Source organism: Naegleria lovaniensis (genome assembly GCF_003324165.1).
Source record: "Naegleria lovaniensis strain ATCC 30569 chromosome Unknown tig004, whole genome shotgun sequence".
NCBI lineage: Eukaryota > Heterolobosea > Eutetramitea > Acrasida > Naegleriidae > Naegleria > Naegleria lovaniensis.
Genome location: NW_025407826.1, coordinates 35,647 through 62,325, shown reverse-complemented (window position 1 = coordinate 62,325; position 26,679 = coordinate 35,647). Strand labels below are relative to the sequence as shown.

The window sequence follows — 26,679 nt, the reverse complement described above, 5'->3', positions numbered from 1 at the left end:
CCAGTACGCTAGACAGCCTTATTACTATCCACAATTCGAGTCGGAAGATCAAGAAGAACCAGTAGATGGATGAGCTGTTTCCAACTGTATCTCGTTTCAAATAAATTAAAGTTTAAACTTTTGCATTGATCTTTACCTTTTTGATCAATATCATTCCTTGTACTGGACAATAAATTACGTTTCAATAGACATCTCTTTTGCAACGCGTACTCTTCAGGTAATAAAACTTTGGCTTCACAATCAACTCACTTGTTTTCGGTCCAACATGTTTCAAAAACCTTATTCTACTAAACAAATGTCACATTCTTAATGAAGCTTACAAAGTTCATTGTATAAAGTTTGTATCCATAGAACAATCCTTGAGCAAAACCATGGATACACTATGGATACAATGGAACTCATAAATAGTACCAATAGAAACTGAACTTTCACAAGTTCACAACCCAGTCACTTGTCCATTCTCTTCTTAGGTAACCTCGTTTTTAAAGTCATTTTCCGTTTTGATAAATTTACAAAATTATCAAAGATATCTTTCAATAAGGAAGTCAAATTCGAATTAAAGCAATAAACAATGTATCTTGAAATGATTTAGCTTTCCATTCTTGTGAGCCTGACCATATTGGGATTAATCCTGAAAGTTGCAACTAGACCACAAATTTAACATCGTTTTTCAATCATTGAGTTTTCAATGAAAAAACATGTTTACATTTAAGAATGCATTTCCTCACAACGGAAGAAGAATTCACACCTTCTCTTTCAAGCTATTCTTGTGTGGTCTCTTTGTGTTCATTCTTCTTTGTTGCTTGTGGAAAGACTCTTCATATTCCACAACAACCATAGTGGTGGATGATCATATTTTCTCAACTCATAACAATCATCAAGTTGAAACGTTTTCAGTGGTCAAAGGTCAATTACTTTTCCCTCCACAACAACCATCGTTAACTCCTGATCAAATTGAACAAATTACAAGACTCATCGTCCAACTCATTTCTGCTCAACAACGAACTTCTTCGTCAAATAAGGATGAAGCTGATGATGATGAAGGTGGTAGTGGAGGAGGAGGAGGCAGTGACGAAGGAGGTGGATCTTCAGGTGGAGGAGATTCCTCAGATGATGATGATGGAGGTGGAGGAGGTTCTTCTGGTGGTGGATCTTCTGGAGGTGGTAGGGGTGGTTCTGGTGGCAGAGGTGGCTCTTCAGGTGGAGGAGGAGGCAGTGACGAAGGAGGTGGATCTTCAGGTGGAGGAGGTTCTTCTGGTGGTGGATCTTCTGGAGGAGGAGGTGACGGAGGAGGTGGATCTTCTGGAGGTGGATCGACAATAATTATTACGGGTGGTGGTCAAACACCTGGAGGTCAAGAGGGTGGACAAGCTCCATCAGGTCCACCACCTGGAACTGGACAAACACCACCAGGAGGTGGACAAGCTCCATCAGGTCAGACTGGAGGTGGTCAAACACCTACGACTGGTGAAGGACAACCAGGTCAAACACCACCTGGCACTGGAGGTGAAGAAGGTGGACAGCCAGGACAAACCCCTCCTGACACTGGCCAACCAGGTCAAACACCACCTGGAGCTGGACAAACACCACCACCAGGAGGAGCTCCACAAGGTGGTCAAGAAGGTGGTGGAACTGGACAAACACCACCTGGCGCTGGACAACCAGGTCAAACACCTACGACTGGTGGAGGACAACCAGGTCAAACACCATCAGGAGGTCCTGAAGAAGGTGGACAAACACCCCAAGGTCAGGAACCCTCTCAAACACCAAAACCAGGTGAAACACAACCGGATAGAGCAAGACTTCGAGAACTCGAAAGGAGAAAACGTTTAAGGGATCTTGCAAGGAGAAGACGATTAAGAGAACGTTTGAGGAGAAGACGTCTAAGAGAACGTTTAAGAAGACGAGATCGAAGAGGAAGAAGAGGTGAACGTGGAAGACGTCGAAGAGATCGAAGAAGAGATCGTCGTAGAGGTCGTAGAAGAGGCCGAAGAAGAGAGCGAAGAAGAGGTCGTGGAAGAAGAACTAGACGTCGAAGAAGATCCAGAAGAAGAGGACGTAGATCTGGTGGTGGACCTTCTCGAAGAAGATCCAGAAGAAGAACAAGGAGAGGACGTAGAGCAGGAAGAAGAAATAGAAGAAGAGTAAATAGAAGATCCAATAGGAGAAGAAGAAGAGCTGCTCCCAGAAGACGAAGACAAACTCGTCGAAGAAGAGGAAATCTCAAAAGTAACCTAATGCACATACCTATAAGACATTATTCTGAAAGCTAAGAGTTGTGACACGTTCGTAATATGAAATACTGTAATACGGGCAAGAAATTTTCTTAATTTAGTTTTTGTAAGAATTCTAATCTCAACAGTAACTAAACCTCAAATTATTAAATAAGATGATCGTTTTGAAATTTGAATATGTTATGGATATTGATCTAGCTCTTTTGGGCAAAACGACTTACTTTGAACTGAAACAATTCGTAATAGAGCTTAATTGGTTTAGAGACGTTGCATCAAACATCCAACAAATTACTTTAGTGATCGTTCCCGATAACACGTTGAGCGCAGTTCGTAAGTATTTTCAAGAATGTTATATATTTTCAAGTGGTACGATCTGTTGATTCATCTCTATAATATTTCCAACAAGTATCCACGTCGTTCAATAAATAACATGACCCTTGTCTGTTCCTATTTAAAATAGCCGTTATGATGATTTTCAAATGTTGTTTTCTTCTGGATTTTCAAGTAGGAATTCCTTCAAATTGTAATACAATTGTTGTATTGAATTGTGTTCAACACTAATTCGTGTTTCGGAAAATTGATATTCTGTTGTTGCATCATCATGCTCTTATGGCTTTTTTCATTTTTTTGTGAAATGATTAAATTTTTCTTTTTTGTAAATTTGTTCAAATTGTATTTAAGGCCTCCTTGTTAATAATATCGTTTGATATTGTCATGAGCATTCCAAGTTCATTGTATAAAGACTGTTGAGTCGAGATAAACTTGGTTGAAACGATCGATACAGTTTAATGGAACTCATATTCAGGAAGAAACTGAACTTTCAAGTTCATCGCTCACTCATCCTTGTCTCAGTCTAGTATTTGTCCATTCCCTGCTTTGGTAACCTCGCTTTTAAAGTTAATTTCCATTAACATATTTTAACAAAATTATCACTAATATCATCCAATTAGGAAGTTAAATTTGAATTAAAGCACCAAGATTAAGCTTTCCATTCATGTGAGCTTGACCATATCGGGGTTGATCCTGAATGCCATCAGACCACACATTTAACGCCAATTTCCAATCTTTGGTTTTTCATTGAAAAAAAACATGTTTTCATCCAAGAATGCATTTCATCAACCACACCACGGAGCAAGAAGATTTCACAGCCTCACTACTTGCAAACTATTCTTGTGTAGTCTGTTTGTGTTCATTCTTCTTTGTTGCTGGTGGAAAGATTCTTCTTCAAGTTTGAATCAGGATGAAAAGTTTTCAGTGGTCAAAGGTCAAGCACTTTTCCCTCCACAACAACAACAACAACCATCATTAACTCCTTCTCAAATTGAACAAATTACAAGACTCATCTTCCAACTCATTTCTGCTCAACAAGGATCTTCTTCATCATCTAGGGAAGACACTGAAGGAGATGAGGAAGAAGGAGGTGGTGGACAAGAAGGAGGAGGTGGTTCTTCAGGTGGTGGTCGAGGAGGATCATCTGGAGGTGGTGGACAAGAAGGAGGTGAAGAAGGTGGTGGAGGAGGAGGTGAGGAAGGTGGAGGAGGTGGTCAAGAAGGAGGAGGTGGTTCATCTGGAGGTGGAGGTCAAGGAAGAGGAGGAGGTGGTCAAGCACCTTCTGGAGGTGGAGGAGGTGAAGAAGGAGGTGGAGGTGGTGGCGAAGAAGGAGGAGGTGGAGGTGGTGGTGAAGAAGGAGGAGGTGGAGGTGGTGGAGAACCTGGTGGAGGAGGAGGTCAAGCACCTGGTCGAGGTGGTGGACAACCCCAACAAGGAGGAGGTGGTGGTGAGGAAGGAGGAGGAGAAGTTGGTCCTGGTGGTGGTGGAGGTGAACCTGGAGGCGGTGGTGGTGGTCAGGAACCTTCTCCAACACCCAGTCCCAATGAACAACAGCAGCAACAAGAGAGAGCCAGACGTCGTCGAAGAGAACGAGCAAGGAGAAGACGATTAAGAGAGCGAGCAAGGAGAAGAGGACGTGGAAGACGAAGAGGTGAGCGTGGAAGAAGAAGAAGAGACCGAAGAAGAGATCGTCGTAGAGGTCGTAGAAGAGGCCGAAGAAGAGAACGACGAAGATCAAGAAGAAGAAGTAGAAGAAGAGGACCTTCCCGTAGAAGATCTCGAAGAAGAGCAAGAAGATCTGGGCGTCGTGCAGGACGAAGAGCTGGACGAAGAAGAGCACGTCGTAGATCTGGACGAAGATCTGGAAGAAGAGCTGGACGAAGATCTGGACGTCGAGCTCGAAGAAGATCCAGAAGAAGAGCACCTTCAAGAAGAAGAGCAAGAAGAAGATCCAATAGGAGAGCGAGAAGAAGAGGTCCCAATCTGAAAAGCAATCTCTTTCACATTCCAAGAAGACGGTATCACAGAAAACCGAGAGAAGTGAGAACAGAGAGAATGGTGTATCCTTGGAGATATATTCATCCTAGATCGATGGGATGGCGTCCATACCCTTAATAGGAAACAAGGCATTCATAAGGCCAAATTGTCATTAAAACTCAAATTGTTTAATAAGGTTGTGTTGTGAAACTTGTATCTTGAAACGGAGCTATAGGTCTTTTAGGTCGTTTTGACCTTGTGTGAAATAGAGCTCTACAAAGTTTGAGGACAAGTCCGTAACTATTTTTCTTGAGTGTTATGTTACAATTCCGAAAAACGAGAAACTGATGTATATAACACAATTAAGGCTGAAAACAATTTGTATACAAAACCTTTCTTACCAAATCAAAATCTTAACATTATTCAATGATACAGCAAAACAAGTTCAGGACCGAGTTCAACTGTCCAGTTCTCAGCCATGGTTCCAACGTTGCCTTCTTAATCGTTGGATTCTTCAAATGAAAGATTGCCATTTTCAGTAAGATATCAAAAAACTCAATTTGTAGAGTTTCCATCTATATCGATAAAGATCACACTAAAAACAAATTATAACACTTGTGAAAAACTGATGAATTTCTTTTTACAACAACAAGAAAAATTGAAACGTATGTTCACAACATGCTGTTTCAAACACTCTTTGGCAATCACAAGCATGGCGGAAATATTTCATCATTCTTTCATTCATCAAATTCCATTTCCAAACAGCGTCGTCTATTGACCATTGCTTCACTTTCACTCCTTCTCTTATTGATTCTCTTTTTCTGTACCTATATTCAATGTCAAACTAATTCATATCATGTCGAAGATGCTTCGGTCGCTCAATACGAAAGTTCTCTACAACAAGGAAGAGGTGGAAGAAGACGTAGACGTCGTCGATGTCGAGGTCCTAATTGTCGTCGTCGAAGAAGAAGAAGACGTCGTCGATGTGTAGGTCCAAATTGTGTGCGACGTAGAATTCGAAGAAGAGTTCGAAGACAACGTCGAAGAAGACAACAACAAGAACAGCAACAACAACAACAACCAGGTCAAGGACAAGGTGGAGGAGGTGGTGATACTGGAGGAGGAGGAGACACTTCAGGAGGCGATGATACAAGCGGAGGAGGAGACACTGGAGGAGGAAGTGATTCAGGAGGAGGTGGTGATCAAGGAGGCGGAAGTAGTGATAGTAGTGGAGGAGGAGATTCTTCTGGTGGTCAAAGTGGAGGAGGGGATACTTCAGGAGGAGACACTTCAGGAGGCGATGATACAAGTGGTGGATCTGATGATGGTGGCGATGATAGCACTACTGATGGTAGTACAGATGGACAAAGTGGTTCTTCGGATGGACAAGGAGATGGACAAGGTGGTTCCACAGATGGACAAGGAGGTGGACAAGGTTCTGGACAAGGACAAGGTACTGGACAAGGTTCTGGAGGACAGCAAGGAGGTGACACCTGGCGTCCACCTTATCCAGGCTGGAGATGGAGAGATCCATATGGAAATCCATGGTTCGGAGGAGGAAGATTTGGAGGAATGCCATATGGAAATCCATGGCCAGGAGCAGGAGGAGGTCGTTTCGGAGGAGCTGGTCGATGGGGAGGTGGTGGCCGTGGAGGACGATCTAAGAAATCAGCAGCAGTATTTGAAAGTGAATGGTATCGTCCTAATCCTGATGATTATGATGATTCTTATGGTAAACAAAGAAGAAGAAGAAGACGTAGACGTCCAAATCCCTATTGGCGATATCGCAATCGATATGGATATTCAAAACCAGTGAGATATGAAAGGTATTGAATAAGATATGAGGTGATGAATGTTCAAATAGAGAGAAATTCGAGAGAGTCGTGTATTGGCTTGGCAATAAATGTCGATATCCCTTAAAGTTAATGATTATGCTTTCTTTTCACACAGCCTTACGTTTATTAACCTTAACGAGCAATTAAGGGTTACGGAATTTATTGAACTCCAAATGTTGTGTGTATGTTGAGAGTATTTTTTTTATTAATAGATGAATTTCAGACAGCTTAAAAAATAAGTATTTCGGACCATGGGCTACAATCTCATCATCGACACGATTAAAAAACACTTGTCCACCAATGTGTTTCTTATTGCTGGAACGTCTGCTTGGGACCAATCTGGTGTTTCCTTAGGTTATACAACCATCTTCAACTTGGTTTGTCTATAATCCGATCAAGAACGAAACACGTGTGGACGTTTCAAGTTCATAAAAAAAGAATTTCCTTCAGATGTTTCAAAAGAATTTTGATCAATTAAATTGTATTTATTACAACCATGAAGCTTCATGTGTTTACTATGAGTATGATTTTGAATTCTATTGTAGTACTTTGAGGAAGTCAGCTGTATTATGGCAAGATGGTTCTCTTGTGTAATGCCACTGATTGTTCTTTGAAATCAGATGCTATGCATATATTAATCCAATGATTTGCAAGGTTACCTTCCACATACAAATGTGAAATCTCTACAAATCTCATTTTCCAATTGTTAAGGTCGTGAAAATTTGTTGAGGTTCAATAGTTGTTGATGATCACCATTCCCATCTATATAAGAAAATATAGAAAAATCCATTCAATCTGTAAATGTTGGATGAACAAAGTCATTCTTGATTTTAACATAAAATCCACGTATACAACACCAACCGAACTCATCTCGCGAACTATTAGTATTGCCTTGGTTTCAAAATCTCTTTCAAAAACAGTCAATACGCTCTCATCGTAATGGATGAATTATTCAGCTTGCAGGAACGTTTCATTTTGATGTCATCCATTGTCTGAAATTGAAATTCATCATTATTGTCAATTCTCCAATTTCTTGCATTGGATGGTGTTCGTTGCGGATATTCTCGTTGGTCAAAAAGTTCTTGATTTCAGTTCAGCGCCATTCATAAATGGTAATGTTCCAAATACATCGAGAGTGTTTCGAGCTTTAAAATCTCAGCAATGATTGCATACCACTTCTCTTCAACCGAACAACTCGAACAGCAACTAGAAAAAAAACACACTCAAATCCTTTTACATTTTCAACAGTACATTTGACAGTTAACAATAACCACCAACATTGTTCTTCCCTCATTCATTCCATCTTAGAAAAACACTTCAAATGTTCACCAAGAAATCGTGCATTCTCTTTGCACTTCTCGTCTTGTTGCTCTTCACTTGCTGTTATTGTCATGCCCAACAAGCAACAACAGCAACTGCACAGCAATCCTCTTCTCAAAAACCAACCGGTCAATCCCAACAACAACAAGCAGCTACAACATCTCCTGATGAAGGAAGTGATGAAGGCAGTGGTGAGGATTTAGGTCAATCTTCATCTTCGTCAGGTCAAGGTCCTTCATTTGAGGCAGAAGAAGGCGAAGAAAATTATGGTTATAGATACAGACCATATCATTATGGATATAGAAGACCATATTATTATGGATACAGAAGACCATATTATTACAGAAGGCCTTATTACTATAGAAGACCATATTATTATAGAAGACCTTATTATTATCATAGACCTTATTATTATTATCGTAAGCCATATTATTATGGATATGGATATAAATATTAGAAAATACAAGTTGGTCAAGGCACCATTGATTGTCTCACTGTGTAGTAATAGAGTTCACTTGTGTGTCATTGATTGAACTTTGTGTATATATATATATGCATCCCTGTATATAAATATCATTCTGTATTTTGTATATCATAAATGTGAAATATAATGTAGTAGTGTAATTAAATTGCATGGTACAAGTCTAGAGCATGCATGGCGATTTGATCTTTGCATCAAGTGATGGCCTTAAATTTAAGGCATTAAAATGACTGTTGGAGTCGTTCATTGAATTTCCCTTCTTGGAATTTCCAATTTTGTTAAATTTCCAAATAGTGCCATTCAGACCGTTCGACTGGCACTGACTCTCGACCTTGGCCAGATCATTCCAGCTCGTCTTCAACTCGTCTTCAAAATGTTCAATTTCCATTTTCGATTTGGTAATATTTCAAATACAGCATGCACTCGTGTCCACATGAAACAAATACTTCGAATTTCAATGTTAAACCACTCCCAAATCTCTCTAAAAAAACAAATTTTCAAACTAAATCCTCAAATGAAGAAATCCATCATTTTCCTGTTGGTTGCCTTACTGGTTCTCTTTGTTGCTTGTTGTTATTGTCAACAACCACCTCAACCTCAACCTTCTGCCTCTCCACCAGCTGGACAACAAGTCGATCCAGCAGATTCTGAAGATACCTCAGATGGTGAGGGACAATCGGGTCAATCAGGTCAAGGAGGAAGTGGTCCTTCTGGATTTGAAAGTGAATACGATGAGGCGAATTATTGGTATCCTTACTATCATCATCGTCGACCCTATAGATATAGATATCGTTATAGATATCCTTATCGTTATCCTTACTATCACTATTACTAAAATATGATTTGGTGTTGGCGGACACAACAAGCAAGTGGTTGTGTGTGAAGAGTTGTTGTAACGCTAGCGAGCGAGCGAGCGAAGAGATGTGTGTGTATGCGTGTGCGTGTGCGTGTGCGTGTGTGTCATTTTCTGCACTACTACTTAATAAAATGTGAGTAAAAAAATTCTCAAGTTCCATGTACACCTAAGGTCAATCGTTCATTCGTGCTGCGTTCCATTGTTCATTCATGAAAATATTCATGTCCATCCACCGAACGAATCATATTTTCAAAACGTTGCATTTCAACTATTCATTGTTAGTAAACGTTGTGGAAGTTGTGGTTTGATCATTGGCAACCTCAACATTTGCAACAATTGTTGGCGAATTGGCTACAGCAACAACCACAGACACTGTTGCTCGACGATTCGACTTGCGATTCTTCAAAGAACCTCCACTACTCTCTTGAACAAGTTCATAAATTTCATGATTTGCATTTTTCAATCGTTCGAATAAATCTGCCATATCATTCAAACAATGATCTTGAACCGAGTCGAAGAGATGGTGTGAAATTGGATTTGTTTTTGATTCGTTTTGGAGGATGATTAATAATTCTTGTTTCTTTTCCTCAATTCGTGACATGTTCAATTCTAATGGAGCTCCCAATGTTAAATATGCATTTAAAATGTGCATGGCTGCTTTCTTTCGATTCGAACGTTTGGTTTTCTTGAATCGTTGAATATCACGCCAACATTGAACAGATTCTGGTGCGAAGGATCTTCTCGCAAAATCTAACATGATTTCAAATGTTTTTTTGTTTTTAAGAATCTTTTCCAAACCACTTTCTCGAGAGGTGTCTTGAACGGTAGTCACAGGTGGAAGCTCCACGTCATGAGTGCCATGAATCGAAAGTGGTGCTTGCATGTCATGATTCTCGGCGATTGTTGAATCTTTTTGAGAAGCATCGCTACGAATGGCATACAAGACAGGAAGTGTGACGCAAACCCAAACTTCCAAATAATTATACACCCAAAGTGCCAACCCAGTTGGAACGAGATAATCCAACAAAATTTCAGTAATATTAAACATTCCTACGACAATGAAAATCACTGCACCAATAAATTGAAAAACAATCAAAATCAATGCTTCTTTCTTAATACTCCAAGTGTCTCGATCTGCAAAAAAGCTCAATATCAAGAATGCAATTTCAATGACAATATAGAACAGAGCTTCCAATCCAACAATGAGAATCGTAGTTGTCGTGAATCCACATCCTCGATCGAACACAAGCATTCCTCCCTCCAATAAAAAAAGTCGTTTCTTATTGGGATCTGTACTTGCATTATAAATCACTTCTTCGATCGTTCCAAGAATTAACCAAATAGCCACTCCCACCACAAATGCAATGGCATAAACAAGGAGTAAAAACTTGTAACTCACAAAAAAGTTCATAATGGTCAATTTGCGAATTTCTTTTTTCACTTCTGAAAAATCTTTAACTTCACTGAGACGCCATGTGGAAACATCTGCCATGGTTTCGGAATCATTATCGGTTGAGGCATCTTCATCTAATTGTTGGAATTCAACCATAGTTTGTGGTTGTTGATTATGGGAAGGAGGAACGAGGTCAGCGTGCATGACACTTGACACATGTTCTTGTCGATGTGAAATATCTTCTTGTCCAAACATGGTAGTGGTAGTAGTATTGAGAGAATAATTCATGGACTCGCCATTGGATGTAGGTTGAATATTTTGAGTCGTTGCTGGATCTATTTCTTTGACCGTCATGGTTCCTTGTGGTGTTGGAGTTTCAAATAATTTCATCTTTTTTAAATTAATCCTATACATGAGATAGAGTCGCATTAATCGAAATACTGTCGGTAACATCATGGCTGTTGTATGTTTTTCATTCATACGGAATCATTCACAAAAATCATTAAAATAAATATTATATCAATTTCATCCATTTTCATTTAAAATTTAAAATTAAAAATATTATTATTTGAATATTTCAATTATATAATTATTATTTAAAATTCAAATTCATATAATCCCAAATCAAATTCAAACATCATTCACACAAACCTGGTGGTAAAATAAAAAAGCACACCGTCAACAATCCACACGGAAATAATTTCCTTCCGACCACAATTCTCATCGTCAATCCAACGACAAACACAAAATTCGCGACACATGTCATTCCCAAATACAATGGGTCTCGAGCTTTCACGTGTCCACTCTTTCTCTTCCAGAAAATTCCAATTCCACTCAACACCACAGTCACGACATAGGCCACTACTAAAATCAAACACAATGTAAAACTTGAATATGTATCGGGACAAAGTCCAAATTCATAAGTTCCATTCACTTCTCGGGAAAGACCTGGCTGGAAGAGAATGGGATGACAAACGGTGGAAATGTTGAAGGGAAGGGTTGAGTTGAGAGTGGCATTGATGTTCACGATATCGTTGTTGTTTTGGAAAGAATGTTGAATGGATGAATCTTGAAAAACAGAAAAAAGTGAATTTGCAAATGAAGAGAGTTTGACGGGTTGATGGGACCGCCGTGATGGAAGGTTTATAAGCTCTTGGTAGAGGAGGGAAAATATGGAGGAGAGAGTGGTGGATGAGGTGGTTTCTTGTTGCATTTTTTTTATGAGCGAGATAACCAAAGGATTTTGATGCCTTTGGTCAAACCATGACACTTGACGTATTCAGTGAATGATTATTTCCAAAATTTGTCAGTATCGACTTTTGGAAATTGGAAGGTCTTTCTATTGCTGTGGGTTCACTTGTGTTCGAGACAGGGAGTGTTTTTTCACAATTTCTGCAATTTCCTTATTCGAATTTCGTAAACGTTCAAACAAATCTGCCATATCATTCAAACAATGATCCTGAATCATGACAAATAAATTTGGAGAGATCTTTTCTTCCTTTTCAATGATGCAAAGTAACTCTTTTCGTTTTTCCTCAATTCGTGACATGTTCAATTCTAATGGAGCTCCCAATGTTAAATATGCATTTAAAATGTGCATGGCTGCTTTCTTTCGATTCGAACGTTTCGTTTTCTTGAATCGTTGAATGTCACGCCAACATTGAACAGATTCTGGTGCGAAGGATCTTCTCGCAAAATCTAACATGACTGCAAATGTTTTTTTGTTTTTGAGAACCTTTTCCAAACCACTTTCTTTAGAATCGAGTAAACGTCTGGATTCTTTGTAATCTCGTCGAATAGCATACAAGACAGGTAAAGTCACAGCGACAATAATTTCAAGAAACATGTATCCCCACAATACAAATCCGTACGGAACGTAGTAATCAATCAAGGTCTGAATGACATCCAAAGTTCCCAAAATAATGAACAATACAGCACTTGTCACTTGAATGGCAATTAAGGCAATCGTCTCTTTCTTAATTCCCCAAGTGTCACGATCGACAAAGAAAGTAATGACCAAAAAGACAGCTTCCACAATAATATAGGCAATACTTTCGAGTCCAATAATGAGAATGGTATTCGTGGACATTCCACATCCTCGATCGAATACTAAAATTCCTCCATCCAATAAGAAAATTCGTTTCTTATTTGGATCTGTACTCGAATTGTAGAGAGCTTCCTCAATTCCTCCTGCCACTAACCACAATACAATCCCAAATAAGAATGCCAATGCATATACCACACAAATAAACTTGTAGCTCACTAAAAAATTGAAAATTTTCAACTTTCTTAATTCGCTTCTCATTTCGGACATGTCTTTGTAGTCACTCATATTCCAAGTCGAGACATCGACAGCAGATTCAGAATCTTCCATAATCATTTCCGTGTCATATTCATCATAATCTCCATTGTTCATAATTCCCATCATCATCATGGACGAACTGGTTGTTGTGGTCGTTGTAGGATTTAAAATAAATCCAACCATGGCTCCATTTCCACCCGTAGTATTACTACTATTCAACGAAAGATGAGGATTTAATATGGGATGAGAAGAGGATGAGGAGGAAGCTACTGAACGATGAGCTACAGAGTGTCTCTTTTTACCTTCTTTTGTTGAGTTGTCTGAACGAGTGGATGAATCTGTCAACGTTGGTTCGTGATGATCTGAGGAGGAAGCTCCTTCAGAAGTTGGAGCTTTGTCATTCACATTGGAAGTGAACATCATGATATCTGTGGGTAAGGTAATATCAACCACATTGGAAATTTCATCATGTTCATGACCCATGGATGAATGTGTTGTACCGCCCAACGCAGTGGCCACTCGTTGTGTGGAATCTTCATTTCCAAACATGGCTGAAGGTATCGTTGAATTATGATGGACACTGGAGTTGTTAAATCCAGATTGTTGTTGAGCCAATTCAAATTGTTTGTTAAATTCTTCTCTTGAAGCAGACATTCTTCTCGAAGCAGTTGCATTTCCATTCGTATTGGGACTTTCAAATAATTTTGTCTTCAATAAATTAATCTTGTACATGAAAAATCCTCTCATTAATCGAAAAATGGTTGGCAATGACACAGCAGGTGGAAATGTGAAAAAACAAATGGTCAATAATCCACACGGATAAATTTTTCTTCCAATAATAATTCTTAAAAGCATTCCTGCAATAAAAACAAATCCAGCGATGAGTGTGAAAAACATGTAAATGGGATTTCTGGCTGAAACATGTCCACTTTTTCGTTTCCAAATCACTCCTACTCCAGACATGACAATGGTTGTGACATATGCCAAAAGAAAAACTAAACATAATGCAAAACTAATAAAAGTATCTGGACAGAGTCCATAATCAACACGTCCATTTGCTTCTCGACTCCATGATGTGTTTAATAATGACGAATGACATCGAGTTGCATTTATGGTTGAATTGGAAATATTGGAGGAAATGTTTTGGAGAAATTCATTGAAAGAGAAGGGAAAATCATAATTCACAGATGACAAGGACGAGGAGGAAATTGAATTTGATGATGAGAATACGGAAGGGATGGGATATGAATTTGGTACCACTGGTAACCAATGATGATGAGTAGCGTGGACATGATGATCATTTCGATTCAAATTAAATATTGAAAGAAATAATTCCACAAGAAGAGAATGAAGAGATGAAGGGTAACGATACAAGGGAAGCCCCAGCGATGAGCCAGTAGCAGTTATATTTGAGGAGTGGTACCACATGTTAGAATGTAAATGTTTAGATGTATCGCTTCAATAATTGATGAACTTGTTGTTGTTGAAATGAAGAATTGTTGTTGAATGATGAACAAAAAGTGCAAATTAGAGTTTCGATTATGAAATGCCAAGAGTTTTTTAGCTTGAGGTGCAAATGACGGACACAATAAGATGTCGTGTCTCTAGGAAATGTGTTGTTACTCGTGTGTTTTTTTGTGATTAGCTAATCAACATTTCAAAGTCAGATGAAAACATCAAAAATGGATCCATGAAAGGATATGAAAGGTGAAATAAACACAATTGTGTTCGTTGAAAATCTCTGAATGGAAAAGCCTGGACTCTTCGTACCTAGTGGAAGGGGTTGAATGTAAATTAATGAATTTTGGATTCCACTCCTCTTTGTCATTTGACAGTTCCGTGTTTAAAAAATGTGGATGCTGTCAAAGCCTGAACAACTCTTTCATCATATTTAACTGAGCAGCAAAGTCGGAATGTGGTTGCGTAATTTAAATTTTCTTTATCATCATCCATGTTAATCATGTAATTAACAGTCAGTTATTTCAAAATGATTGTGAACGAGATTTTGAAATCAATGACAACCACATTCAAAATTCTTGATTCATCAAAGCTCACAACAGTGAACGACGGGGCATAAAAAAGGATAACTTACGTTGGAGCTTGAAACGAAATCCAGTATGATCCAGTTCGAACAATTTTACACAAAATTCAAATGCTCACACGAGAGAACCAATTTATTATTCGAATCCGTTGGTCTCAGAAAAAAATCTCTCAAGTGCTTTTTCCTCGATTTTGGATCTGCAACACGGTTATTGCCTTGTATCAATTTCCTTGAATCATCATCATCATGACCAAGAAAGTAATAACACATATTGCTTCATGCGTGGTGTTACTATTCGTGGTTACGAGCGTGTGGGCCGCTCAAACAAAGACTCCAACCAACGTTCTCGAGAACAGGAATAAGGCGTCCTTGTGCCAACTTGCTCATGGTTTTGCCTCATTTAGGAATCATCGAACACCCGATAGCCTCTACTCTTCAACACATACCCTTACTGATTTTTCATGGCTCGATGATGCGTGCGCGTTGTGGAGTACTAATGATGCCCAAACGAATAGCCTCGAATTTTCAAATGATTCTGGATGGATTACTCTCTCCTCATCATCTTCGCCATCATCATTATTGCACATTGAACAAACCTTCCTTCCGAATTCCATCACGGTCCAATCGGCACAATTAAGACGACAATTCTCCATGCAATTTCATCCTGAAACCGATGCTGTCAATATGACCTTAACGCTTCATTTGAAGAGTACGATCGTTGGTAGTGTGGCCGGAGTGAAATTGCAATCATCCATACCTACCACGTTAGAGTACACGATGAGTAAGCGAACCGGCTCTCCTTTACCTTTTTCTGCAATACCTTATTTTCCTCTCGGTTGGGATGGTTCCATGATGTCGTCGGAATCGTGCAGTTCTGGTAATGGCCTTTGTTTTTTGGATATTAATTTATTTGATGGCATTGATCCGTTCATCATCATGGTCCAATCCACAACTACTGCTGTTTTCAAAGATGATGAATTGTCGACAATCAACAACAATGCCAACAATATTGCAGCCTCGTTCATGTATTTGGCCACACAATTTGGAGTTCATGCCTATTATTCAGACTTGTCTCCATTCAGTTTAAAGTCCTCAGCTGTTCGAGGTGTCTTTTTAAACAGTAGCAAAATCATGGATGACACAAACTCACAACAACACTTTGCTTTATCAAAACTTTACATGCCACAAACGAATTCGTTCAGTGAGATGGGCGATTTATTTCAAACGCAGGTATCATGTGAAAGTGGCACAGACGACTCTTCATGCATTGGTTCAACCTTAATCGCATTCAAGGACCTTCTCAAAGAGGCAGTACAATCGAGTGGTAAAAGTTGTGACCTTTCTCATTTACCACCATCGTACAAGACCAGCTTAACAGCAATGGTTTTCATTAGCCAAGACAAGCTCTATCCACTGGGCTTCTCTGGTGGCTCTCAAGTGGTCATGCAGTGCGATTCCATGGGGTACACTGGTATCAGAATTAATATTGAAGCCGGAACAACCTCACAAGGAAGAGCATGGCCACTTCCACTATTCACCGATAGTATCAAGAGTGCAACAACATTAATCCGCTCTGTTCCTTTAAAAATTTCTGGTTTTCTTTTGGGAAGAATTGAGCAAATCAATAACGCTCATGAATGCTTTACGTCAATACCCAATGACATATTTTCAAGTAATCCAGGAGGCTTGTTTGTACGAGATGCACCTTTTACTGAAGATAGCCTTACTGTTTTGTTGCCAAGCTTGTTGCAACAAATTAAGACTGCCCTTCATACGAATGTGCAGCCTTTGGATGATACATGCTCCCAACTATTTGATGAACAGAAAGCGAAACAAGTGGCTCAGTTTTACATCGATAGAGTGACACCATTTCCTACAGTGTTGGGATTTTTACATTACTTTGCTGAGCAGCATCGCGATGTTTTCTCCCTCTTGATACAGCATGATGGAAAGACGGTGCTAGATTTTTCAATGGTACAAACCACAAGCCTTATCCTTCGAAATGATCGTGCCATAACTCTCATCAATGCCGAATTGACAACCCTTTACAAAAAGTATCTCGAAATATTTTCTATTGAAAGACCAACCAAGTTGATCGATGCATCCACTACTATGAAGAATTCGTTATTCAGTGGTGCTCTTACCTCTGTGTTGTTCATTGAGAATGTTTTCACAAATGTCTCTGTTGCGACAGATTCCGCATCATCACTAACTGTTCATGGAGTTGTGTCATTTTCAGCCGTCTTTGATACATGGAACACGTTTTTTGAGATTTACGCGACCTATGACTACTCAACCAATAAGGTATCAATTAAGGCTGCAAGCTATAACGACGACAGTATCGTATATGCTACTTTGAATGAGAAGGGAGATCTTGTGTACACATCCAATAATCATTTTGTTTCTCCACAAGTCATGAGCGGTTACGTCTCAACTCTTACTTCCAATTTAGATGGCCTTCACAATATTAACAAAACCTTACCACTTATAGAAAACACGTTCACAATGATAACGCAACAATACGGTATCGAGACTGTGTTAACCATGCTTTCTCACACCTTGAATACCTTGGGCAACTCGATGGACATTATTAATTTATGTATGAAGATTGAACAATTTTTCAATCTGTTATGTGCGAGCGAAAACTGTCAAAGTGTGATTTTGGCAACTGCTCAAATGAAAGGAACCGCTATTTCATTGAGTCTTTCTGTTCACAAGTTGCACAAGTTAAAATTATTAGATGGAGCGTTGGAAGTAATGAAACGAGCTCCTACAGTGGGTGCCTCCACACAACTGACACTCTCCATGAATGCTCTTCTTTCAGCCTCTCCTTCTTTCACACAGTTTGCTATTAAGGGTAAAAGCGTTCAAACAGGTTTTATGATTCCGTTAAGATATAATATGCAAACAGGTACTCTCACAGAAGGGATGATTTCCTTCAATATAGACATGCCAAATTCTGTTAAATTCACTGCAAACCTAAATTTCAGCAATGAATTATCTCAACCTATAACAGTGGCAATTGACTCTGGTAACTTGTTAAGTATTGGAACCATACCAAGTGTGGAACTTAATGGAGATGGTAGCACTTTGTTCGTTCCAAATCAAGCTGTGTTTTTCAATATGAAAGATGTTGCCAAGGTATTGACTCAATTGAATAATGGACCGCTTAACTTTAGAGTACCATTTCTAGACGCCTCTTTGAGCTCGCTTCATAATTGGGATGATTTTATTGATAACACATTTGTTCAGATACCCTATCCCAAAACAAAGACATCGCTAGGAGAGCCATTGTTAACCTTAATTTTGTCCGAAATGCAAAATAGCATTCCAGATCTCAATATTACAGTCAATGGAAAAACTTATCCATGTCCAATCAACAACATTGATCCACAAAACAAATTGAAGAGTATGAATAACGGATTTTCTCAATGCGGTCTTGAGGGCATTGTAGTCGCCAAAGAAAGTACAGCCATCGCAAATGCAATTGGTATTCATGAAGTGGTGGATAACAGTTTATTCGATCTTATTTTCAAATATGAAGACTTTGCATCAACGGAGCAAGTACTTGAGTATCATGCTCCATTTTATCCTTGTTTTACCACATGGGGTGAGGTTTCGTGGTTGGTTCATATTTTAACACGAGTTCCCTTCTCTCCTCATCAATTTGTCAAAGTACCAACAAAATCTTTACAGATACCAGAAAGTATGATGAGCGTTTTCCCATCACAGCTTACAGCAGCTTCCATTGAGTTCAACTTGAAGGAGGCATTTACTTCAAGCTCCAACATGTTTTCTAGCCTTGAAAGCTCTCAAAACAAAGTAGAATTACAAACAAAAGGCACAGCATCAATCACAAACCGAATTCATTTTTCTGGAAAATTTGGAACCGTTTTTTCTTTATACGGCTTGTATAACATCTCCATTCTAAGTTGCGGCACAAACGACTTCTCAATTGACACCATAATAACCAATCCAAACTATGAATTTACCTTAGCAATGGAAGCTCAACAAAGATTCAGTGACCAACGTTCTAAATCACTTAAATTTACATTCACATTCAAGCTACCAGTAGGAAGAACGTTTAAAGACGTAATGCTGAATTTATTACCATCAAACATTGACGAAACTATTCGCCCAATGTTTTCTGTTGGTGTTTATGAGGGAAGTGACACGTTTAAATCTTTGGATCAGATTCAAATTTCTTTGAAATCTTACCAACAAGATGATCATTCCTATTTACTACCAATTTCAATGAGTATTTTAGACTCAACGATACCAATTTTATGTATGGCATCTCAAGTACCTCCTACCTCCTTACCAATTACTTCTGGTGTCACAATTCAGTCACAAATAACTTTCAAACCTTCTGCAAACCTTCCTATTTCACTTTCATCAGGATCAATTGGTGTTTTTGATCTTGAAAATACCGATTCTACGTTAACAGGATCTGGAATTTTGAATCTGGACATTTCACTCAATAAGGATATTGTTCCAAGTTTTAATGTTCTGAGAGCATCGACTAACAGTACCACTATGTTCGATATTTATGATATCAGTATTGCATCAAACGGAGAAATAACATTACCTAACCCTACTATTAAGGCAAGAAGCGATTTACCTCCGCTTGACAGTATTTCGTTAAGCTCTAATAAGATGTGGAAAGTAGTTTCTGACGAAATACTGGATACAATCTCAATGGAAATTCACAAATTAGAGGCTACCTTCAGTTCTTCCATTTCAGCGGTTAAAGAAACGTATATTGGTCTAAGTCAAACTAATGCCACATCATTGTGCTCGTTCTTTGATGAAATAATGCATACAACGGATACGATTGGACAACAACCGTTCTTACAGGCTCCCCTACCGTTTGTTCAAAGATCTCTCAAACATTTATTAGAATCAACAATTGTTAACAAATTCTCTTCTGCCAAACAAAGCGTTTGCAATGGCATTGTAGAATTTTCGCTTGAAAAATTTTGCGATTTATTAGAGCATTCATGGGGTCAAAAAGTGTGCTATGATATCAATGTTGGCGACAAGAAATTTGTGGTTACTTTGAAATTGTTGAACTATCCTATCACCTCAAACGAGGGATTGTACGTAAAGTCGAATGTATTTGGTGATTCTGCTCTACCATCAATCCTAGGTACAAAAGACAGTATTTCATTGAACACCAATGCTAACTTTGAAATTCATTTCGCTTGCAGTTGGAGCAATGGTGTTTCGTTTGAAATTTTAGATGGCACATCATTCAATATCAACACAAATTTCAAGATGAATGGAAATTTAAAGGCATCCTTAGGTCCTCTTAATCTAATGCTTGCTAGTGCAGATGTTTTTATAGGTAGCCCCACAGTTTTATCAATCTCTTTAAACAATGGTGCCATTGAGTATTCATTGACAGGAAATGCTGGTTTCGATGCGATGGTATCATTTTTTGACTTGTCCGCTTGTCAATTATCTGTTCAAGTTCCTAATATTGAGAAATTTTTAATTGGAGCGCCCAATGCGTGGGTTATTGATCAACACACATGTCCTTCAGGATCTTTTTCTAAGACTGTGAATGATTTATTGCAGGACCATACTTTACTTGACTTCTTTAAAGATCCCAGCACCTTTATTGCTCAATGGGAAAATAATTTCTCTGCCTTGATTAAGAGATTGTTTATTGGGCCTAATGGTCTAATTCAGACAGTCGCAGTACCTCTGATTGATAAAGAAATTCAGAAGTTGATTCAAAAAGAATTTACCAACCTTATTGGACCAGAGATGACCAATGAATTAGTGGTAGACATTACACAAATGGTGAATGATGTCATTCAAGGAAAAGCTCCAAACCTTGATTCTATTGATCAATTTATTCTGAAAGAGTTTACAATCATTTTGTGCAGCAAATTACAACCAATTCAGTGCCCAGAAGTACCAGATGTTCATTCCGATCAATATGAATGGAAGTTTGAAATTAAGCGACTGGTTAAGCACTCAATTACCAATGTTGACTTTGATTTAGGCGCTTCATCTAAAGGCGCTCGGTTGCAATCACAAACAGAGCTTGAATCAGAAATAGATTATGATTTCAGATTTAACTTAATCTTCAGTAAGACAAACGGCATACTAGTTACATTTGAAGACGGATATGTCATTAAAGGAGTAGCCGATGTTAAAATCGGCAATGCACTGCTCGAAGGTGAGCTAGGTTTTATTGGCGCAGAGATTGTTGTAGATCCACAGAGTGATTTCCACGCAGAATTTGGTGTAAACAGCGACTGGACATCATTCTTTAGAGTAAATGCTATCCTATCAGGAAAAGCAGAGCTTGGCTTTGCAGGCATTATCAAGAAACTATTGAAAAATGTTCAAGATCCGCTCGATGCCTTACCTCATTTTGAGATAACACTTGAATTTAAGTGGGATTGGGAAATGGGTAAATCCACATCAACCACACCTGCATTTTCCATTTCTGAGCCAACTCTTTGTATTGGAACATTATTAGCTCGGATGGCAGATGGAGCAAGAAAACAAGCAGAAAAAGTTTTATCCAATTTAGACAAAATATTAGGCCCAAATGCTTTCTTGACGAAGGAAGTTCCTGTACTTTCTCGTATATTTGGTAGAAAGATGAATGTAGCTGAGCTTGGTATCTTCTTGGCAAAACACTTTTGCTCTGGAAGTTGTGACGCAATCAACGTTGAAGAAATCATTGATGCATACAACAAGCTATACTATTTGATGGACAAGCTTCAAGTAATTAGAAATTTCCTTTCCGTAATGAATGGATGTGGTATTAGGCGTAAATTTAGTCAGTTTATTGTTGACCTTGAGAAACCCGAAGATCCTGTTTTACATGTTGGAGATTTACCAGATCAAAACCTTATTTTTGATGATACAATTCCACCAAATATGAAAAGTGAAATTTCAGCTACATGGTCAAGCATTGAAACAAGAAGTTCTAGCTTCCATGTACCTCTTTTTGAGAATCCAAAGCTGATACCATCAGCTGTGGTTGGCTTGATATTTGGAAAGGACTTTGATTTGGTTGAAATTGTTCTACCAAGAATGGTCATGTCATACTCGGCCCATTTTGGATTTCCCATTTGGGCTTGGCCATATGTCGAATTATATGTTGAGGCTTCCGCTGGTCTTGTTATTGATCTTCCAACGCTTGCCTATTCAACAAAGGGAATCAGAGATGCCATTCAAACGAAACAAATCACAAATCTAGTTCGAGGTATGGGAATGATTACGAGAAAGCCAGATGGATCACCACTGTGGATTGTTTCAGGTTATGCACGACTCACCGGTGGAGTGTCCGTCAGTGTTTTTATTTTCAAAGGAAGCGCATACGCTTTTCTTCAAGCCAATGCCGGTGTCACAGTTTTGGATATTAATGGAAATCAGATGGTTACCTTTGATGAGCTCTTTTATTTGATATCGAAATACGGCGTACTCAATACTGTTACATTCCAAATGGAAATTTCCGCAGGATTTGGTTTCAACATTAAGGCATGCATTCATGTGTGGTTTGTCCATAAATGTTGGACCATTGTTTCGCAAGAAATTAAGACTCCTGTTTTCCCAAAGCTCACATTTGGAGGAAAAACTATGGCACCAGTTGCAGATAAGAACAGTAATTTGAACCTTGAACATGTATCGGAATACACCTCTACAAGCGACAATCCATCTGTGTATAGAATATACCCAACTTCACTCAAAGATGCATCACATGTGGTTGGTTTCACTACACCCTCTGGATCTCTTGCTCAAAACGCTCCTCCACTCACGGCACCTAATACAGGCGCTTCTTCAATTGGATTTTATGGAAATCCAGGGTCCAATCCATTTGAAATCCACGTCCAGGGCTATCAAGGTCTCGTGACAATTCCGCCACTTGCTACTGTTACCTCAAGAATCTCTCTGAGTTCGTACAAAAAGTCCTCTGCATTCACCATCTCACCTACCTTTATCACTCCTAACACAGACGGCATGGGCATCCAATTCACTCCAGGAAGATGTGCTCGAGCTATTCTTGAAGAGGCCGATTTTGGAACATTATTCAGCCTTAAAGGCTCTCCTTGCACTGTTTCTCTCGCAGTTGCCCAAAAATCACAAGTCAACATTGATTCCCAAGCCACTGATTATAGAGGACCACTGTACATTTCCGGACCTGGTGAAATAACTGTAACAATTCCAAGTTCTCAATATCAGATTTCATCATCTTCCATTAATTTAGATGACAACAATAATTTCATTCAGCTACAAAACGATATGCCTGTCATTAATGTTTTTGCACAAAATCAACCATCTACATTCATCATTGACAAGGTGGCTTTAGGAAGTGCAGTGACAGCTGTGGGAGGAAATGCCGATGATCAATTCCATGTCACAGACTTGGCAGCAATACAAGGCTCTCTGTATTTATCAGGAGGTAGTGGAGGTATCAACTTGGGAACTGTATCAATTAATGTTCCACCAGGTATTTCTGAGATTTATGCTACAAGCTCGTCTATTTCTCTTGGTAGAAACCATTCAGTTCGTTGGACCAATTTAGAACATCGAAGATACGACATTGTAAACAAGAACGATGGCGGTTTAGTGACAGTTTCATATTTCTCTCCAGATGATTTTAATTCAATTCATGTCACAACTGACAACTCTCCTCAAGGAACCATCTATCACAATATTTCTTCATGCCAAACTCGTAACGAGTTTAGACTTGATTTAAAGGGAGGAGGTGACCAAGTAGTATATATCAGCCAAAACGGTGAGCTCTCATCGCTTCAATGTTCTCTTTACATTCAGGGCGTGGATACCAATAACGAAGCATATGCCGTAGTAATTGATGCAAGAAATGAAAAGCGACCTTTACGATATGCATTCGAAAATGGTAGAATTACTGTTGATGATCCAATCAACACGGATTTCATGACCAATATTTATTTAAGGCAAATTTCAAGATTACAAATTCACTACAGCGAGAACCAATATTCAGAAATTAGATTCATTCAAGGTTCCATCAAAACAGAATATCATTTCTCATTCCCTGCAGCATTTTCCACTCCAGAATTTGTTCCTGCTGTATATCTTTGCTCAACTGCTATCAAGTCGACCATTTTGATCTCTGGTATGTCCTCAATCTCTGTTGGACCAAAACAAGGAGTGTGCAGCCATGCAGAGGCAAACCCACTAGCAAACATTATGAGTATGGTTGCAATTTCAGGAAGCTCTCAACTTACAAACATTGATGTCTCGAATTACAACAATAATGGAAATCAACATTTCTCAATGAACGAACGATGTCTAGTTGCCACAGACTCTGACGGCAAACCTCTTATACCAGTGGAGCCACCAACTCCATGGATGCAGTCATTATTAGATGTGAACGGATTCACCAACACGTTGTGTCAAGTTGCATATAATCCTCGCAGCTCTCGTTTCAATATCAAGACTGGTTCAGGAGACGATACTTTTGTGGCTAGAGGAGTCACAGCTTCATCACTTACAGTTGATCTTGGTGATGGTAAAAACAACATATTCCATGCTGAAACAGAAACACCTGCAGTTTATAAAACTGGAAACGGGGCCAGTAAATTTGTTCAAGTTAGTCCAACAAGCAGCATTGAACTGACCATGCTCAGTGTTCCTTCTAAACGGAATATTATTGAATTCTTTACTGCAGACTTTGCATCCTCAATGTATGGTAATACAATAGTAGGACCAATAGGACCAAATACTCAACAAGATATTGCTCATATAACGTGCAATAGATCTGACTTGATTACGCTACATCATTCATATCCAGCAAACTATAAACCCAGCTCCAACCATTATTTGAGAGGAGGAAATATTAAATTGCTACAAAACGACATGAGAACCGTATGGGTTAACGTAACAGAGACAGCTACAACACGACAAATTGAACTCTCTACAGACACCTTATTTAAAGTTTCACAAATAGGGTTTGATTCAACTGTGGTTTTTTTGGGCGTCACACAATCAGGCTCTTTTCCTACAAATTGGATTGTTAATATTGATCTTGTTGACTATTCAACTCCGTCTAGAATTTTCATAGACACAAAGCCATCTACCAACGGAACAATACTTGTAGATGTCAAAGAGAATGGATCAATTCAAAATTATCCTCTCCAACTCTTTTCTGACACCCCAATGAACTATGCAGTTCTGAATCTTGGAGTTTTCCATGTTGAGGCTCTAGGGGTCCGAAATTTGAGAGTTAATTCAAAAGAGGAACCAATACATGCAGTTGTCGAGAGCACTCCAGATACGTTGGAAGCTGTATTTGACTTTACAAGCGCCTCAAAAGTACTAGTGAAGAGCATGAGTGGCTCAGTGGTTATTAATAATGCAGATGTCACCGTTGAACCTAGCAGCTTTTCAAAAACGTTGGTGGTCACCGGAATACATTCTACAATAGCGGTTCAAACTTCCACTAGCATGGTGCTGAACTCCGGTTGTCTTAAACCTGCAGATCTTTCGGTCAACAACGTACCATCCGAATGGCTTGCTGCAATTTTGGAAGAATTTACAATCTCTCCACTTGCATTCAAGTGTTCTATGTATACAAATATCATTGACTTGCTTGACATTTCAACACCAAACTTACAAGCAATCAACTTTGACCAACTATTGAAGTCGATCATTGTTAGAAATTCTGTCTTGACCCTTGTTGACTACAAAGCACCATGGTCAGACGTGACACTCACAAACAATACGCTTTCTGTTGACAGTCGATACGAAGTAACTCTTATGAATACTCATACCTTCATCAACTCATCCTTCTCTGAATCGAGTATGCTTACATTTGTTGGTGATTCCAATAACCAATTTCCACTTCAAATACACTTCAACCATTTTTCATCCAACCAGTTTGCAGTGGTAGAGTGGAACACTGCTCAGCATCTCATTTATATTAACCCCTCTAGCAATTTTGTGCTACCAAACATTTACATTCTTAATAATGTTCAATCATTGGGAACTCACCTTACGAATGATCCTCAACTACCAAGTAGTGATTTACAGGTTGTGTTTGAACGAGATTCTCTCAAAGTTTATGACAAGGGCTCTGTCACCCTATTAGACATTGTTTGGTATAATCACCCAATGAATTCCCTACTTGACATTAATGGTAAAAAGACAACGTCCATCACATTCCAAAATCAGCCGTTCGACGAAAATTACATGTTCACTATTCAGTCATCAAAAGGAAGCGATACATTGTTGCAAATTATAGAGCAATCAGAAGTTCAAGGTGTTCTTGAGGTGGCCATGAACGGCTCAAGTTGGCCTGGTCTCATAAACATTGGACAAATGGTTATTTCGTGCTCTCCAGATAGACTTGCGTTTAACATGTTGAGTCATGTCTCTACCATTCTTAATGGTGTTCCTGGCAATGCTGAATTTATATTTAATTCTGAGAAAATAAGCTACATGGACATGGAAACTGTTGTAAACAACATGATTACATCTAACACAATTGTGGACGTGGATGACAACCTCCTCAATCATGACTACCTAATATTAGTCACTGGAAAGAACGTAGAGACAACAGTGAACACTAATTTGACATCGCTTGAATATAATTCTGGCTGTATTTTGAGAGTGAACAGAAATCATGCAACTGTCATGTCACCATGGTTCCAGGATGCATTGAAAAAATACTCCATATCATATCCTTCACTGTCTCAATGCTCCCTCTTCCTTCTTGATACGCATAAGCTGAGAATACAATCGGTGGAAGATACAATTTTACGAAACCTCAACTCGAACGTGAATGTTAAAGAAGTAGTTGTGGGAAAGGTCACATTTCTCTCTTTGACGATAGTTCGAAGTGGAATTATATTTCTTTCAACTCTACCAATTTAATAGTTGACGATCTATTCGATCTGTATT

General features: G+C 38.9%; 8 protein-coding genes across 8 annotated transcripts; 6 read left to right on the top strand and 2 right to left on the bottom strand.

Moving 5' to 3' along the window:
- Nucleotides 1-698: 698 nt before the first annotated feature.
- Nucleotides 699-2,273, top strand: C9374_011238 (uncharacterized protein; the record flags this gene model as incomplete). Its single annotated transcript, XM_044686871.1, has 1 exon — nucleotides 699-2,273. One exon carries the CDS (start codon nucleotides 699-701, stop codon nucleotides 2,271-2,273), a length of 1,575 nt encoding a protein of 524 aa, XP_044554407.1.
- Nucleotides 2,274-3,323: 1,050 nt separating this feature from the next.
- C9374_011237 (uncharacterized protein) lies at nucleotides 3,324-4,551 on the top strand (the record flags this gene model as incomplete). Its single annotated transcript, XM_044686870.1, has 2 exons — nucleotides 3,324-4,140; nucleotides 4,190-4,551. The coding sequence occupies 2 exons, from the start codon at nucleotides 3,324-3,326 to the stop codon at nucleotides 4,549-4,551; spliced, it is 1,179 nt and encodes a 392-aa protein (XP_044554406.1).
- Nucleotides 4,552-5,219: 668 nt separating this feature from the next.
- C9374_011236 (uncharacterized protein) lies at nucleotides 5,220-6,374 on the top strand (the record flags this gene model as incomplete). Its single annotated transcript, XM_044686869.1, has 1 exon — nucleotides 5,220-6,374. The coding sequence occupies one exon, from the start codon at nucleotides 5,220-5,222 to the stop codon at nucleotides 6,372-6,374; it is 1,155 nt and encodes a 384-aa protein (XP_044554405.1).
- Nucleotides 6,375-7,697: 1,323 nt separating this feature from the next.
- Nucleotides 7,698-8,153, top strand: C9374_011235 (uncharacterized protein; the record flags this gene model as incomplete). Its single annotated transcript, XM_044686868.1, has 1 exon — nucleotides 7,698-8,153. The coding sequence occupies one exon, from the start codon at nucleotides 7,698-7,700 to the stop codon at nucleotides 8,151-8,153; it is 456 nt and encodes a 151-aa protein (XP_044554404.1).
- Nucleotides 8,154-8,691: 538 nt separating this feature from the next.
- C9374_011234 (uncharacterized protein) lies at nucleotides 8,692-9,012 on the top strand (the record flags this gene model as incomplete). The annotated part of the gene is made up of 1 exon (XM_044686867.1): nucleotides 8,692-9,012. The coding sequence occupies one exon, from the start codon at nucleotides 8,692-8,694 to the stop codon at nucleotides 9,010-9,012; it is 321 nt and encodes a 106-aa protein (XP_044554403.1).
- A 289-nt stretch (nucleotides 9,013-9,301) lies between these two features.
- Nucleotides 9,302-11,639, bottom strand: C9374_011233 (uncharacterized protein; the record flags this gene model as incomplete). Its single annotated transcript, XM_044686866.1, has 2 exons — nucleotides 9,302-10,884; nucleotides 11,078-11,639. The coding sequence occupies 2 exons, from the start codon at nucleotides 11,637-11,639 to the stop codon at nucleotides 9,302-9,304; spliced, it is 2,145 nt and encodes a 714-aa protein (XP_044554402.1).
- Nucleotides 11,640-11,765: 126 nt separating this feature from the next.
- C9374_011232 (uncharacterized protein) lies at nucleotides 11,766-14,156 on the bottom strand (the record flags this gene model as incomplete). Its single annotated transcript, XM_044686865.1, has 1 exon — nucleotides 11,766-14,156. One exon carries the CDS (start codon nucleotides 14,154-14,156, stop codon nucleotides 11,766-11,768), a length of 2,391 nt encoding a protein of 796 aa, XP_044554401.1.
- An 859-nt stretch (nucleotides 14,157-15,015) lies between these two features.
- On the top strand, nucleotides 15,016-26,652 carry C9374_011231 (uncharacterized protein; the record flags this gene model as incomplete). The annotated part of the gene is made up of 1 exon (XM_044686864.1): nucleotides 15,016-26,652. One exon carries the CDS (start codon nucleotides 15,016-15,018, stop codon nucleotides 26,650-26,652), a length of 11,637 nt encoding a protein of 3,878 aa, XP_044554400.1.
- Nucleotides 26,653-26,679: the final 27 nt, after the last annotated feature.